The sequence below is a fragment of the Mycteria americana genome, chromosome 1 (genome assembly GCF_035582795.1).
Source record: "Mycteria americana isolate JAX WOST 10 ecotype Jacksonville Zoo and Gardens chromosome 1, USCA_MyAme_1.0, whole genome shotgun sequence".
NCBI lineage: Eukaryota > Metazoa > Chordata > Aves > Ciconiiformes > Ciconiidae > Mycteria > Mycteria americana.
This window is the reverse complement of record NC_134365.1, coordinates 54250823-54268060: the sequence shown is the minus strand read 5'-3', so window position 1 is coordinate 54268060 and position 17238 is coordinate 54250823. Positions and strand designations below refer to the sequence as shown.

General features: G+C 40.7%; 1 protein-coding gene across 9 annotated transcripts in view; it reads right to left on the bottom strand.

The window, feature by feature from the left end:
* Nucleotides 1–1773: 1773 nt before the first annotated feature.
* The window catches only part of ANO4 (anoctamin 4), a 109174-nt gene continuing 93709 nt past the window's right edge, over nucleotides 1774–17238 (bottom strand). For 8 of the 9 annotated variants that reach the window (XM_075497982.1, XM_075498013.1, XM_075497999.1 and 5 more), the window contains 6 exons: nucleotides 16127–16279; nucleotides 14263–14410; nucleotides 11707–11826; nucleotides 8537–8642; nucleotides 5538–5733; nucleotides 1774–2424 (listed from right to left, as the gene is read on the bottom strand). In XM_075497982.1, coding sequence (XP_075354097.1) covers nucleotides 5542–5733; nucleotides 8537–8642; nucleotides 11707–11826; nucleotides 14263–14410; nucleotides 16127–16279 — 719 coding nt within the window. In that variant the 3' untranslated portion in view covers nucleotides 1774–2424; nucleotides 5538–5541. The remainder of the gene's footprint in view (nucleotides 2425–5537; nucleotides 5734–8536; nucleotides 8643–11706; nucleotides 11827–14262; nucleotides 14411–16126; nucleotides 16280–17238) is intronic. The other variant, XM_075497992.1, reaches the window with a different exon arrangement.

Genomic DNA, 17238 nt, shown 5'->3' with positions numbered 1-17238 from the left:
GTCTCCATCAGCTAACCCAGTGCAAAACTACCTGATGGAGGCAGGTTTCCCCTTTGCCTCCTGAAGCGCTGGTTTGCATGATCCAATGCAGAGTTTAGGGCCAGCCCCCTGTCTCCCATTCCTCTGCTGCAGCTCTGTGACCAGGTAAGTGCTTAAAGCCACTGTGTGAAAGGGCTGTGAGCGAGCAGGATAGATCCCATGAGTTATGTCTTGTGTCCATATATCTAAGATCTGAGACAAACAAGAACATCCTGAATAAAGTCTCCTGGGATTCAGGACAGGGGTCTCTGTTCTGGGACTATCCTAGTCACTCTGAGACAGCTAGTCCACTGACTGAATGCGCTGGCTATGCATCTCAGAAGATAAGTGCAGCTCATTCAGCCTTGTGCCTTGTCTTCATGACACAGAAATAGATACTGCATTTTGTGCTATGGATTAGTTCTTGAGCCTTGGAATATAATAATTTGTACTTACCAGGTACTTTCAGCCTGCAGATCTGAAAAAGGGTAAGTACTGGTATCTGCTGCTGCTGCAGAGTGCTGAAATGGACTGGTGTGCCTCTGTACCTGTGCTTTATGGCACAGAGTGAGCTGTGGACAGAGAGAACAGAAGCCTGTAGCAAGCCCTTCACCTGTGTGCCTGCTGGTACGGCTACAGCCCTCCCAACAAAGATGCTGAACTCTCATCTGAATGTGCTTCTCGGGAGGGTGACTGATCACTGCTGTGTTAAACAGCATCAGCGTGGCCTTCGTTGCATCACTCCATGCTGAGATCACTGTTTGCGCTGTAATTGATACTGCCTTAAACTGATGATCTGCGACTTCTACCTGTTTTGTTTCTGGAGTGAAGGCTAATATTCCCAGTTATCACAGTTAAAAAATGTAGCACCACAGAGGTTTTTTTTCTCAGTGCTGTGAATTCACATAGTTGTTTAAAATGGAGAAAATACCTAAATGACCAGCTTGTCCTCACTTGCTGCTCGAAGTCACTATTTGAGGACTGAGCAGTCATTTAGCTCTAATTTTGGTATGAAGTGAAAGTTTGGGCCAGGTGATATCTATTGGTCCACAATCACAACATCAAGATGAGTTTTCACTGGGGAAAATATCTTGCTGTAAGCAGTTTAGAGACAAACATTCTTAAGCTTTGCACATGACCCCCGCAACTACGCCATTTCTTGCTAACTGACCTTCCATGATTGCTGCAGAGCTACAAAGTGACTCTTCCTGCTTTACTTTTTTCTATATGCTTCTTGTTTTAATTGGCATCACTAATTAAAGCAATTAATTAATTTTGAATAATATTTTCTCTGGGATCATATACTGTGCTCTGCTAGTTGGACTCTCAGGCAGGGCCTTGTCTGTGTTAAAAGCAGCAACATAATTCTTGGTGCCTCCATCACACTCTTGCACCCTGATCCTTCGTCTCTCCTGCTAAAAGCTCACCCAACAAAGAAATGCAGGATGCTCAAAGCCGATTGACTCTATGGGAGTGGGAGCTCCCACCCTGTCCAAATTACATGCAGCATCTGGCAGGGTCAAGAGACAAAACAAATAGGAACATTAAAAAAAGAACTAAAACCACAACAGGAACAATATTTGACTATGTGAATACACAAAGGATCCACAGAGAGAAAGTAGTGACAGATTTTGGCGCTTTTTGGTCTTCATTTAAATTTGCTTCCACCTGACTGGCCTGTTTGCTTGCTGAACAAATAAGGTAAACAGAAAATAACACATGAATGCCAAACAGCAAATATTTCATATGCATAATTTATTTTAAAGTTTATTGCGTCACATTATACAAGCATTAAACATGGCTTTATGTTGATGATTTTTTTTAAGGTGTGAAAACTTGACATTCTTCTCCATAGGATTCTTCTATTTACAAATAAACAATCTCTATATATACTTTATATATATATATTATATATATGGTAAATAACATAACTCCCCTCAGAAAGATTTAAAATAAAAAAGAACTGATTTGTAAACACATTTCTGTTGTAGTAGTTGGTGGGTTGAACGCAGATGATGTTCTATACCAAGGATTTTTCTTTTGTCAAAGTATCCAGGTTGTTAATTTACATTTTTTATTCTAAGATCTGTAAAACCAACATGGGACAGAATGCAAAAAACGTAGCAAACAGGCTGAAAAACAGTTCCAATATACAATTTTTTTTCCTTGGTTTTAAAAACTGGTGTGTAACTGCTCATGAAGTACATGCTTGCTGTCAAGAGTGGTCTACGGAGATCAATCCTATGCTGATTGCAAGATGATTTCACAGTAAATCCTTTGATGTGTGCTGTCCTGTTTGCTATGTAAAATGTCTGTGGCATGCATTGAGGTTGCATTTTTTCTCATTCCCTTGAAGGTAGTGCTCTTGTGGAGCTGGAATAAGTAAACAACATATAGGACGGTCACCTGGAGGTTTAAAACGAAACCCATCATCAGATCAGAAAGAAGGGAATGGCACAAATTTGCTAGCTTAGAGACCATTAAAATTCCAGTTATTATTATTAGCCTATTATTTGTATTATGTTTTCCTAATTAATAAAATAAATAGAAAGGAGTCATCTTTCCTGAGTGTTCTGCTATATAACTCTGAAGGACTCAAGGGAAATCTATTCAGCAGCACAGAAACCTCGGTGGGTTGACTGGTCAACATTAAGCAACAGAAATGTAGTCAGCATCTGCCAGGGAGGTCAGAGCCCCTTTCAGCATCATACTCAGCACAAGCTTGGTAGGCAGCCAACTCGTGTTCTCATTTAGAGCAGAATGGGACAAACTTCTAGCAATATATTGTCATGAAAATTCATCATAATGTAGCTATGTTGAAAACTAGTCTCAAAAGCAATTATTATCTATTGTATTTGTGCTGTACTTTATTTGTTTTGGCACATTATATCGCGGTGGTTCCTCTGGAGTGGAAGGCAGTTCATATTCTACCAGGTTTCAGTTCAGTTCTCGGAAGTTATTGAGATCTACATTGACAAAGCTGTATCTTACTGCAGGAGTTTGCAAAGGTTCACACTCACATGGGTAACACTGATTTTATGCGTGACTCATGTCTCACTTTACTACTTAGCCAACAGTTTCTAAGCTCCTGTCATCTGTTGTTTTAGATGTTAAACAGAGGGTATGCAAACTAATCCAATTGCTCATGTGAATTTGGTCTGAAGGAGATTTTGCACAGCGATCCTACCCGAGTCCCCAGACTGCAAGTGCAGTACACACCTGTACGTGGTGGGTGGTAAATACTAACCCATCTGGCATGTGTGTATCGGAGGATGACATTGCCTAATCCTCACCCCCTATTTACAGAGACAGAAATACCCCCATTTCTCCACTGCCCACATGGGATGTGTCCACAGCTGCTGTAAGCTGAAGCAAAGATGAACAAGTTCACTTGCTCATTAGGCAGGAATACACCCCACAACCACTAGTCATGCTGCCCACTCAGTTTGGCACCGAGTCCACAGAGCAAAGATTAATCCTAAAATTCCTTCAGTGTTTATGCTGCCTCATGGGACCTTCAGGCTTGGGCCAGGAGCACCTGATAAATGGGAGCTGCTGTGCCATTTACCCTCTTCATGGAGGATGATGGGTCACTACTGGAGGAGGTTCCTTGCTGCAAGGAAGCAAAGGCTAGGCAGGCAGTGGCTACAGAGATGAGGGTGCATACATTTCCTTCCACCCCTCTCCTTCCTCAAGACATATTACCTTTCATTAAAACCTTCCCCCCGCATGGAAATAGCACAGTGCTCCCTTGCAGTGGAAAGAAGTTAATAGATCTAATTTGGCAATATGGGGTCTTGGTGCAAGTGGTCCTGATGCGTTGTGGAGCTTGAGGCATCCATCCATAGGGTCTTGCATTGTGCGGTCTGTCCAGAAGGGCAAATTCTAGCCCTTCTATCGAATGATTTCCAGGAGAACTTGTAGAAACAACTCGCTGAATTTTCCTTCCCCTTAAATATCTTCAAACTAACAAGGTCACAATTCCTTAAGATTTCTGAGAAAACTATAATTTTTATGGAGCTCCAGTTATTTGGAAAAGGGCTAAGCAAATGGATCAGCTCCAGTATTTTGTATCTAGCTGTATCCTCACCAGGACATAGGCTTGCTTCCACTCGGCTTCTTACAGTCTTGGCTTTTGAACTTCCTTCTTTGTGTTATGGCTGATTATGCCACTGCATGTTCTGCAAGAATTGCAGTGTTATCACTTTGAGGCAAGAGGTGGTAGAGCTTTCACAACACTCAGCATTTTGATTCATGTTGCTCCATCCAACACTTCTGCAGTCTTCAGACCTACAACTCCACTATTTTGGGTTAATGATCTGGGAAATTTTTAATTTCTTAATGCTAAAGAATTTGCAAAAGGATATAGGCAATGGCCTGTTTCACCCAAATCTAATTCTTCAGCCTGTGTAGAATTGCTCTGCATGAAGGATTTCAAGTTATTTCATACTACGGTCTGTTGTTTTATTTTTCCCCTCCACCCTTTCATAGATAATGGAAGGATAAATAAAGAAAATGTTACAGGTGTAGAGATTCTGGATGACTGTGTTCTTTTGCTCTGCTGACCTTGTTCATCTGTTGGTTTGTTTTACTTATGCAGTTAGGTCTTTAAGACACAGTCTGGTCTGTCTTCTGTTATGTGTATCACACACCCTACTTCCTGACGAGGCCTCAATGAGATCTTGCAATACAAATACACGGGCAGTTCTGGGCAAGATGCCCTAGCCTGATTTGTTTCCTTCACAGACCAGACAGTCCTATAGCTGAAAAGGCACTGTTCATGTCTTTAAACCATATTACCAACTTTTCACAGTATCATTTCCAAATAAATGACCCTACAGTTAGATACCTCTGGCCACATTTAGATGCTTGGTTATCTGTCAGCACTTCTGCACACCTAAATTTTTCAGCATTCTTAGGCCAGTTGATTAGACTTATGATCAAGCATCTCCTCCTAAAAAATACTTCCATATTGTTGGAGTAATGGAAATGATCCACATATGTGGCCTTAACTCGTGGTAAATGCAAGCTAACACAGCTTAGTCCACTGTGGAAGAGGGCAACTTTGCCATGCATGTGCTGCAGGTGGTGGCCACACACATGGACAAGTACTGCCATGTTGCCAACGCGCAGTCACTGGTTATGATGTAGCAACTTGGTCATGAGAACAAGGCATATGACCACTGAGTTCTGTAAAGCACTGTAAGATATATAACTGCTTTGAAGTTCAGGGCCTTGAAATTAAGTCAGGGCCTGGGAGCTTCCTGGAAAGAGTGCAGAGACTTAAGCATTGATCTGATCTGCTCATGCTGATATTAGCTCTGGAGAAGACTAAGCCTTGCAAGACCTCTAATTTCAAAAGGCTTGTGACAATATGCACCGTATTAAACATGGGCGCACATGGGCTAAGTGCACACAACATTGACTGACTATTCCTTTCAGTGCACTCTCCACTGTAGAAAACCAGGAAATGTTTATAAACAGAACTCCTATCTTCTTTTAAGCAGTTTCTTCCTCACCCCATCATGGCCACTCATTGTGATAAGATTTTCCGTTCTTCTTCCTTTCCTTCCGCTCTTTCTGCAGACGTTCTAGCTCAGCTTCATACATCATTTCCTGAATCAGGTACTTTTCTCTCCTCATCCGATCTCTCAGATCTTTTGGGAGATCTGGGATTAAGTAGGAAATCAGGTGCTTTATGCAAAAGACAAGGTGCTGTGAAAAAAAAAAATAGGGATGAAAAATTACAATCTTAGGAAGAAAACAAGTACTTTCCATATCTTCTGAAAACCCTCTCCTTCCAATTCACAAAAAGATGCTGTATTAGAACTAAATCCATTACTAAATTTGAAGAAACCAAACCATGAAGTTTTTTCACCACAAAAACTCCAGCCAAAGCCAGTGGATTATGGATCGCAGCAAGGGTTATGAGCAGCTGGGTTCAAAGAAAGCCTCAAAACTGTTGTATGACCTGTGTGTTCAAACCCCTGAAGTCATCACTTGCTGTAAGGTTGTTTGGGCAGGGCCTGGTATTAGTGGATTGCTCTGCAGGAAGAGGAGGATCAAATGATATAATACTTTCCTGTTGCCACAAACCCCTTGCATCAATATCGGAACCAATGAATTACCTATGCAAAACAAAACATTTTTTCTTATACTGTGTCTCTCATCCAAAGACATATTCCCATTTACTAAACATCACAAGTAAATACAAGGTAACTGATCCTTTGTCTCTTATGTTTTAGGCATGCCACAGCAAAGCTTGCGTGTGATGGGGGAGGATTGCTTGAGTGTCCTTTTTTGTTTCATCAAAGATGCTGCTTGGAGATTTACTCACTCCACTTGAGAGGAGGAGCAGAGAAACAGAAAAATCCTCCATCTCAGAAAGGACATTCATTCTAGATTGGAGAAATAAAGGTACTTCTTCTTCTCCAAGCAGAACACTTCCTTTGAAAGCCACTGAAAAGAGAAGGTAACGTTTTCCCATGTATTCTTCCCTCATGAGAAATAAACCCACAGTGCTTTAATTGCTGTTTTTTTGCCAAACCTAAGGAAAGAAAAAAGCTTCTTGTGTCAGTTTAGCCTGGACAAGTAATTCTTTTTGCAGTGACAGGAAATACTTCTATTTGGTTTTGAGGGAGGTCAAGATAGCCAAAATAACCACACCACAGTGCCAAAAAAGTGCTTGAGCTTAGGTAGTTACTTAACATGAAAAAACCTACCTTGATTCACTTATCTCTTAGCGCAAGCTTTTACTGTAATTGCTGTAGCAATTGCAATACACCCATTAGTGATTTCCGCAGAAAAAGGCAGTCATGGTTTCTGCTGTAATTACCTTTTTGATTTCATAGATACAGTTAAGGAAACAGTTTGCAGTGCCAATAAACAGAGTGGCCTCTGTTGAGGGAGACAGCTATGAGCCAGTCTGTGGCTTTGGTTGGGGCAAAGCAAAGTCAAATCTCTTGTGCAAGTATTGGGCAGACCAAAAAGCTATTCCACAGCAGATTGCAAATTGGGCTGGGCACTGAGACTTGAGCAGGGCTGATTTTTCTTGCCTCAGTTATCTTTGCCCTTATGCTGTGCTGCCTTTATACCAAGTGTGTATCAAGAAGCCAGACTCTCTTCAATCTTAAAACTGCTTAGGCTGACCTGCCAAGGCCATTCTTGTAGTCCTTTTTGGAGACAGATACCCTGGCTCTCAATACCGACAGCTCAAGAAACAAAGAAGAGATCAAGCCCAGCAGGCCTCTGTCAAATCTTTCTTTCTTTCTTTCTTCCCATTAATGTCTCCCTGAGTGTGGCAGAGATGGTGGAAAAGCCGATCTCCTTACAACCAACCTCTAATGAGTTAGCCCGGTGTAGAGGAAGGAGAGAGCCCAACCCGCAGTGCCATATTCCCCCCTTCATCTGAGAAGGGCTGCAAATGACAATCAGGGGGAATTCACTGCAAACCTTGGGCTTCTGCTGAGCCACCAACACATCCCTACGCAAGAAATAATCTAGAAAATGTTTCCCCTTCACCTTTCCTCTAATTCAATTCCTTCTGTTCTGTGATCCAAAGAGGTGCTTTGAAAGCTCAGTTCAGAATGAATTTACATGGTAATGCGAGTCAGAAATGCGGTACGTGCTCATGAACATTATGCCAATAATTTATGGTGATTACAGTTTCCATATCTGTGTTGGATGCCCTGTTGCTATGATTTCAGAGCAGAGGATTGAGTAGAGCTTTTAAAAAGCGTTTGTTCCCTGTTTGGCTTCTTCACAGTGTAAAAGGCATTTCAAGCTGCTTGTGCTGGAGATATGCTGAGGCCCTGGTTTCTGGCAGGGATATTCAGGCACCTGAAATTCAGGCCTTAAGAACTGCATTTTGTTTTGTAAATGATTCATTCTATTTATCTACCCTCCTGTCTCTCTTTTTCAAAATCAGCATGGGAATACCAGTCATGTGAAGTTGGTATTATCTTCTCTGGTTTGTCTTAAAGATTTCTGAGATACTGACAGTGTGTACTAATATTATGAACATTGGCAAAGGTATTGAATCCTTTTCATCGTCATCATCTTTGTGATGCTAATAATTCTGGGAAAATGAATGGTATTTAAAAAAAATAGAGAAAAAAGCTAGATGTGTAAATACTGCAACTTAAACTATCTTCATTTTTCAGCTGTTCAGATTTCATCTTTTCTTCTCATGTTCCTTCACCCCTTCCTCACGCACTAGTCAGCATACAGCTTCCCAGCCTAGACAGGTTATGAATGCCAGACCTCAGAAAGTAAATAAAAGCTTCATTTATTTCCCCTCTTTGCAAGTCACTGTTATAGTTTTCAAAGTGCTGCATTCCCCTTTTTGTTAGAACTTAAATACCTGTGACTGTTCAGAAAACAGATCTGAGAATACAAAGCACAATATAAACACAAAAAGCTCAACAGCTGCCATCATAGATCAGCACAATGAAAATGCTTCAAAGGGGAATTTGTTTCATTTTGTTGTTTTTGTTTTGCCACCTGAATGGTCACTGACCTCAAATACAATAATGAAAGCCAACCGCGCTGCTAAGACATGCCAGAACTGCAGCGTGTAACCGTAGGGCACTGGGGAGTGAGGAGGATCTCGGTAGTCCCTGTACCTGAAAGACAAGCAGACCACTGTAGTTAGCAAGCTCCTGCCCTGCTGCCTGGGAGGAAGGCAAAACCAAAACCCAGCTGCTCTTGATCATTGCATTTTCTGCACCAAAATGATCTCAGTTCAGACTCTACAAGTTACCACAACACTGCTTGCTTCTTAGCCTGGCCCTACACTAGTGTTTTATTTCAGATCAGGTCACGCTTTTGAAGCAACTGTCCTGATCACCTCTGCTTGCCATGCTTTGGTTCACCCAAATGGGTTTACTTTCAGGTGAAACCTAACGGTAAGATGCACTCCAGGAGTGCACTTCACGCTCCAGCTACTAATGGAAATTGAGTGCAAAAGACCAGTCCAGTATGAAACAAAACTGCTGAAGCAAATACAGAGGATGTTGGGTGCTCAGCACCAGCAGTTTGAGCCTACAGCATCTCCCTTGGCAGCGCAATGTGTGCCTTGCAGGCACCTCCTCAGAACATGGAGCAGGGTGGGATGCTCTGCTGTTTTGAGGGCCACTTTCTTCCCACTACAAGTTCATTTTAAAACCATAAATGTCCCCAGTTTTGTCAGCCTGACAGCCCTCCCAAAATCCATATAAAACTACCTCGTGGGATCCATCTGTCCCTTGGTCAATTAGCTGGCCATCCCTGATGTCAAGCATGACTCATCCTGACTTTAGTGGGGCGAGAACTGCACCTCTTGGTATACCAACAGGGCAAGGGCTGTGTAAGAAAGGGATCTAGTGTCTTGTGTCACAGAATGTTTCTTTAAAGACTTTAGTTCTCAATAACGTAACTAGAGATATCTATTGGGAGAGCTGGATCCAGGAAGACTCCAAAATTACATTAACAAATAATGAATCTGTTTAAGTGACACATTCTGGAGTCCATTTCTACTAGCAGTATGTTAATTCCAAAATACTACTGCAGAGACTTAATTTAAAAGTAGAGTAAAAATTGTTTTCTCCTTAATCTGTTTCCTAGATGGGACAGAAAACCCATTATAAAAAATACTGAAAATACCATAGTAAATAATACACTTAAGCTTGATCTCTAAGTTAGTTTTAAGAAACTAAAGAAAACGCAGATAAGCAAAAGAAATAAACAGTTATTTCATCTCTATGATAATCTCCCTGAAGGTTAACCTTCTTAGATTGCAGAGGATGCTACACAAAATGAAATAAAGTGTGTCTTGACATCTTAGTGAGCAACAAACCTCTCTTAAATTGCAGTATCTCTAGTGCAAGTTCTTAAAACTGAGATGATCTTCCCTTCTGCAAGCAGCATTCTGACTTCATAGTTTAGGATGTTTTAGAATATCCTAAGCATCCTGAAAAGAGAAGTCCCTGGACCAAGTCTCAAGTCAGTAGAGTATGTCTCCTTTTTGTACTTGCTAGGAATCAAGCACTACACATGAAGAAATGGGGAAACCTTTTATAAACAACCAGAGTAGCATGGCACCATCTGGGTTCCAGACGAGCAGAAGTTAACTGAATATGGCCACTGTTTTTTGTTCAGACAGACTGCCTACCTGGAAAAATGCCTACACTATTGCACAGTAGAACGTGATATTTCCTTACCTCACTATCAATATCTGGCTTGAAGTGCAATTAAAATGAGTGATGTTTTAACAGAATTCAGGTGGTTTAAGTAGCTGATAAACTCAGCTCAAGAAAGCAAGATGTTAATTTTCTTTCAAGGGTAGATATACATAACAGTTCAGTGTCCCCCAAAAGAACAGATTTATCTTCTGGAGATTTATGGCACCAATTTTAATAGAGTTCTGTTTATGGGATAATGAGGGGACAGCTTTTTTTTATTGATGGGATTTCCACCATTGGCTTTTAAGTAGCAGCAACCTCATGCTTGAAGTTGGGGAAGAAAGGAATTAAAGAGGGGGAATAGAATGATCAGAATTACAAAACAGTATTAAACGCTGCTATGGCAAACAATGTGGAATGGAGTATTCTCAAAGTGGTTCTGCTCACAGAAAATGCTGTCTATGGATTCAACACTGGGATGTTCTTTCTGCCAAATAAGTTGCAACAGTCTTAAATATCAGTTAGTTAAATGAAAGCATTAATGCCCCCCCCCCCCCAGTTCATTATGCTATACCACTCAAACTTATTATTAATAAAAATGCCACAATATCACAATGTATCACTGACTTTTGCTGTATCACAGAGTATCTTTTGTTCTTTAGGCACTCATGAAAGGCTATTTTAATTATTCACAGTGAAAAATACTGGGACTAAGTGTATCTGCAGCTACCAGGACTCATGCTTGTAAAGCAATGTTGCAATAAAAAAATGGTAGCTGTATTTGTTGTTTGGTATTTTTGGTTGGGACCCCATTTAAGACCTTTATGTAGATCCTTGATTCTTTGGACCATTAAAATCAATCAGGTGCAAATCTGTCATTACAGACTAGTCTCAGACTGCTATTTCTCCAATCTCTTGGCTGAGGACAAAGACATACAGCTAATTAACTTCTCATTTTATTTTGATTCAAACCACAAGTATATGATTATTACTAATAATTACACCTGTAAGCAATGACATAAACATATTAACCATTGAACAATTAGGAAGTGCTGCATTTGAGGTTTCGTAAAGGTAGCTTAGGACAGACCCTGATTATGCCTGGCAGACTTGTGAAATAACTCCGTGTGGTCACTTCTGTGCAACCTTGACTTCCTTGTGCACGTGCTATGATATAATCTGATTACAGTTTCATCTCACTGGTACCTAAGTAATCAGTCACCTATTATTGGCCCCTTGATACCATATTTCTCCATGATGGTTGTGTCTGATTCAAGCCATGACACCATAGAAATCCTGCATTAGGAACACCTGCCAGATACCCACTTTTCAGCTTCTCCTGTATCTAAGGAAGGAATCTTGCAGGTAACAGCCTTGTAGCACCATGAGCATGTCCCTGAATAGCACAGTTAATTGTTTCCATTACTGTTTTTTTAGGTTCTGAAAATTAGTTCCAACCCCAAATTTATCATGATGCTTCTCCCTTGCAATGTCTTAAAACAGAGAGGTATTTTGATCAGATACTTACCTGCAATATTTTAATGGTGAACCAGAGAATTCACTTCCATTTGATGTTGGCTCTGAACGGTTTTCAAAGTCAGACACCAGAAATACTGATAAACTGGCATTAACATAGCCAACCATACACCTAGAGGGGAAAAAATCCTGTAGTCAGGCCACAGCAAGGTTTTTCCATTAACTGTTGTACCCCAGAGGATGATCTCTGGGTTTCACAAAATCTACAATATGTGATGCTTATTAATATTTGAAAAGGATGTTGAGGCAATATAAAAGAAATGCTCAGGTAGGTCAGATGGACAGTAAAAGTGAAGCGATGGTAGATTTTTATGGGAGAAGAAATGGTGAAGACTGGGACTGGTTACTTTTGAAAAGAAACGTCACCTGAAAGGTGACACAATACAGGTAGAGAAAATAACGAGTAGCACTAGGAAGATAATCAGAATATTCCCACTGTTATGGTCATGGTACTAGCACAAAGCATGGTACTAGCACATTAAATCAGATGGAAAGGCAATACACTTAAAACAGCTTTTTACAAAATGTCCAGTTAATCAGAGGAACTCCGTACTAAAAGATCCTAGGGTGGATGAGCACTGGGAGGGTCAGGCAGAGTTTGGAGAACACTGAGTAGGAGAATGTACGTCGCCTGACAAAGGGCTGTGGGAGTCACTAGAAGGCTCAAGTTTGGTGTGAATAAAGCTGAGGAGAGATATGGCAAGTGTATTGTGCTGTTCACTCTGCACTGCCCAAGCACGGGTAAGTCTAGGCACACTGCTCAGCTTGGTGCAGTGTATAATGCACAGTAAGGGCTGGGTTTTTTTTTTTTTTTTTTTGTAAACTATGGATTTTACAGTCTTTGAGAAATTACATTTAAACACCATCTGGCTTTGTCTCAAAATCTCCATACTGATTGGGTTTGGAACTTAATTTAATTACAATATTTTTCTAGCATCACTGGGTGTCATATGGATCTAATACTTACAGATGTTTTTTAAAGGAAAAAAGCACCTCTCATTTAAGTTATTCAATAGCAGATGTTCTTGACTCCTTAATTTGAGAAAAATTCAATATTCCTGTGGATTTTAATAGCTTCCTCCTTTTGTAGCAGTACTTATTAATAACAATATCCAGAATGCTGACATAGTTTTTATCCAAGTTGGCTCCTTCAAAGGATTACTATCTGATGGTTTCATCTAGAAATTCACTCAGAAAAGCTACAGAAGCATGAAACCACTGTACAAGAGGTTTGTGAAAAGATGATAAGAGCTTCCTCTGTAAGCCAAGCTACTTTCCCTATGCAGAAGTAGTTTCACAGCCAGTGAATCATATTTGAGTCTTCAGAAAAATAAAATTTCTAAAGGTGTTGTTTTTTCATGCACGGTGGTCCTGAGAAAATCAGTAGCAAGGAAAGTTGCTGACAGTGCCTCAATGTCCTATGGATCTCAAAATGGCACAAGCAGACACACACGCTCAGGAACGACTGGCACCAGACCAAACACTTTACCCGTGAAGGGCCTTTAACTCTTCATGAAAATAAATGGAACATTTCCCCTGGCACCGACTAAGATGCCAAACTCCTTGCAGGACAGCAAGTTAGCAGCACTGCTAATCAGGAGCTGCCACACCAGCTGCCCTTCTTCTGTCAGTATGATTAAACAGTATTGACAACCAAAAGATGGCAAAAAAGCAGGAACAGAAGAACTCACTTTCTGTAGCAGGGAATAAAAATCAATCTGCCATATGTCTAATAGCAGAATGTAAGCTCTCTGTCACTGTCTACTGTTTAGCTTGGGTTTCTTTGAACAGTAGGGTCCTTGCTAATGGAGCTGCTAGGAGATCATTTGCAAACTGTGTCTATTTGTGTTCAGCTGGATTCAATGACCTTCCCCGAGTCCAACAGCCTAGATTTTACAAGTTGCCATGTAGCAGCTATACCCATACTTACTGGTAGTGTGCACACACTAATATAATCTCAGTGTTTAGCAACACTGAAAGAAAATCCACTTAGGCAGCAGGGATTCAGTTCACAAATGTCTCCTGAAAGATTTAATCTAAGGAGTCTAGTTTTAGAAGAAAAACAAATTAATTTGCTCTGTAAGTATATCTTGATTTATTAGTTGGGAATTGCTTCCTCTTGTTAGACACTACTTTTTTTGAGCAATACATGCTGAATACTACATCAGGAAAAAAAGCCTAGTGAATAAGTTTAAAATGCTTATTAAATCCATAACTGATAAATATCAGCATTGCTTCAGAATGAAAAGAGGGTTATATCCATGTACACCAGCTGGGAAGTGCAGCTTGTGTAGCATACTGTTACACACACCACATCTCTGTAACAGCTCTGCCGTGTTTTCCTTGCATCAACGTCATAAATTATAGTCACTCAGCAACCCATTCTGTGAATATGCAAAGCATCAATTTCTATGGCTGATATCTGTTACCTAAGCAGAAACAATAAATTTGGGTTAGTGGAATCAGAACATACACAGACAGTACTGCTGTATCTATTCAAGTAGTAAGTGGTTTTCATGCGCATCTATTTTCCCAAAGAAAAGCTTACTTTTGTCCAGCTTCTCCCTGGCCAGCACAAGGTCCATATTTGTAAGCATAAACAAGGCGAGGGATGAAATCTGATGTCACAGCTATAACAAATGCATTTGTGATAACAGAAAGAATTCCAATGCCTTCCAGGATCCCATACCAGATTCCTGTTCAACAAGGAGAGTATGTTAGCTCCAGGAAAAACAAGAAACAAAGTGCCTGAGATACTGCATGCTCTGAAGCAGTTGTCCCCACCACCCAAGGTCTTTTTATGTAGTTTCTATCTGACAGTCACTGAGTAAAAATAATTTTTCTTATTGAACAGCAGGACCTCAGTGGACCAGATTTCTGTTCCCATTGAGTGGGAATTTTGTTTATCCTGCAAATAATCTCAAGGAAGCAGCAGAAATGCTTATGGAGGCCTTGACTCCACCAAGCCACCAACTGCCAATTGAACATGTGGGCAGTTTTAAGAAACGCTGTAAGCCTCCCTGCTTCTGATGATGGCTGTCTAGCCTTTGAGGAGGGTCTGCCAGGGCAGCCGTGAATATATGCAATCCATGATCTGCCTGTCACAGGGGCCGTGTGTGTAACTCGTGCACAGCTGGTCAGCATGTACCTATCAGCATCAAAATCCTCATGGCATGCTAATGCCATACAATGGCACACAGCCCCTAGGCATCACCTGGGCTTTTTGGCCAGTCCTCAACTGTCTGACAGATCTTGTGGTACAGGCACACAGCAACTCTGGTCATGAGAACCATCACTGAGAACCACACCAAAGGAAGGTTAGACATACCAGTTGATTTTAATGAGGCATTAAGCTGTCCCTGGAAACTTTGCTGAATAGTGAGCAAATGCAACTTATTTTGAGAAATCACACCTGAACTGGCCTGAAAAAAAAAAAGAATCTATTTTTCTGTGCTTTCATTATTTATGTTATATAACTGTTTTTTTTCAGGAATTATGTCCGCAGTGTATGCTGTGTACTGGCTGATGTCCAGGCTTGTACCTAAACTGATAGATCCACACTGTTCGCATAAAAAGCTTTACTCAGACACAGACTTTCGGTACATGGTAGACTATTCTGAGAGCACAAAGCCTGGGCTTCTGCTGTTTCATGGTGTGGGCTACTGGTTTTTGCAATGCAGACGGGCAGCGAGGTATCCTATTTACCCCTTCAAAGACACCAGGGATTCAGCATTAGGCAGATGACTTTGTTTTACAGAGTCCTTCTTAAAGGTGTTCTGCTTTTGCACACTGCAAGGACAGAAGAGATTTATAGTCAAAATATGTTCGGAGAGCCCTTGCAGTAGTGTGTGGCTGGGTGACCTCAAAGTTATGTGAACCCTGTGTTTAGCAATGTAGGTGTGCCTCAATGAGAGCAAGTCATCTCTTGGGATCTAGACCCACCCTGTCTGACCCACCAGGGACCTAGAGGGCATGGCCACTGAGTCACAGGGGAGCTTGGTTTTGGCCAGGTAAATATAAAAAACACAGGTCCCTTAAGGATGCTACCCACTTTAACTTGACTTTCATGTTTCAGCTGCTCTGTCTGGTTATTATATTCAAACTGAGCAGCGGTATGTGTTCACACAGTGTGTCTGCCACAAGGAAAAACCTGCAGAGAACACTGATCACTTCATTAAAACATCTTGGCTGTTGTCACCCAGAAAATCATTAAAAGACATTTTCCAATATAGACTATTAATTGCATAAGTAGATTGGCATCAGATACTTGAAGTTTGTTGGAACAATCAAATTGTGCATTGTTAATAGGGAAGATGACTGAAAAGACCTTAATCTACTCTTACTTGAAGTGGTCAATGCTTTGCCTTAAAAATAACACACACACATAACAAACACACACACAGAGAGCTCACCTATATCTTTGGCTCTTGAAGCTAAAGGTCTTCTCCACTGGGTAACAAATTTGTATGCATCAAGCCGAATTTCAATAATATTGTTAAGTAAGGCCAGAAGCGGTGCCAGTGGAAAAGCTGCCACAAAAATGGTTGTGAACCCAAACTGAAGAACTAGGAAAAAAAAGGAAAGATCACAGTATAACTGTTAAGATCTAATCCCAAGGTCTAAGATACCAAATAACACATGCATATAAACATTATGTGTAAATACACAAACATTTCTTATTATGCCATACCATACAATAGTCTAGTGACACTTGTACAGCAATTCCTTGCCGAAAGTTCAGAGCAAGGATGACAAGAACAAATCCACATCTGTCCCCGGGATAGACAGCAACATCTAGATTTTGTAATTTGGAGCAAAGTTTGGAGGTGGACAAACTGTGCTTTTAGAAAGGGACATTCTTATTCCAGCATCAGCTAGGATCTCTCAATAGCTGCAAAGATTAGGACTGAATACATTCCTTTTTATATTACAGATGGGTGGCAGTTTGAAACTTCATGTAATTTTCTAGAGTCACACTGCCAAATTTCCTATTAATTTGAAAAGGGTGGCGTGAGGGAGAAAAGAAAAAACAATCATGACATACGCAGTTCAGTCAATAGGGCAAAAGTTCTTGTTCTTTAACATTTCTTTGAGCAGTTATCCTCCCCTCTCCTCTGGACAGAGCAATGCCTTTTGGCAGCAAGCTACTTTGTAAATGTGAGGTCGTAAATGATGGTGAATTTTAAACATAAACAAGCATGCAGGTCTGTACCACACAATTTAAAAATAAAAGCCCAAGGGAACTTCCTTTATGAAATAACAGCAAAATTCTTCAGAAATGTATGCAGGTAAAGAGGTGGGCTCTGGTTTTGAAAACGATCTTCCCCACACAAAGCCAGAATGAGAAGTGTTTTATAGATGCGAGGTTAGCAAACCAGCAGCAGTGTTTGGTTTGGTTTGGTTTCGTTTGGTACTTCCATTCCTCACCTGACCTGTGAGAATGAAAACCATTTTGCAGCCTCTTTAGCTTGATACAGCAATAATTAAAATAATATACCAGCCCACATCAACAAAAAACCAACAT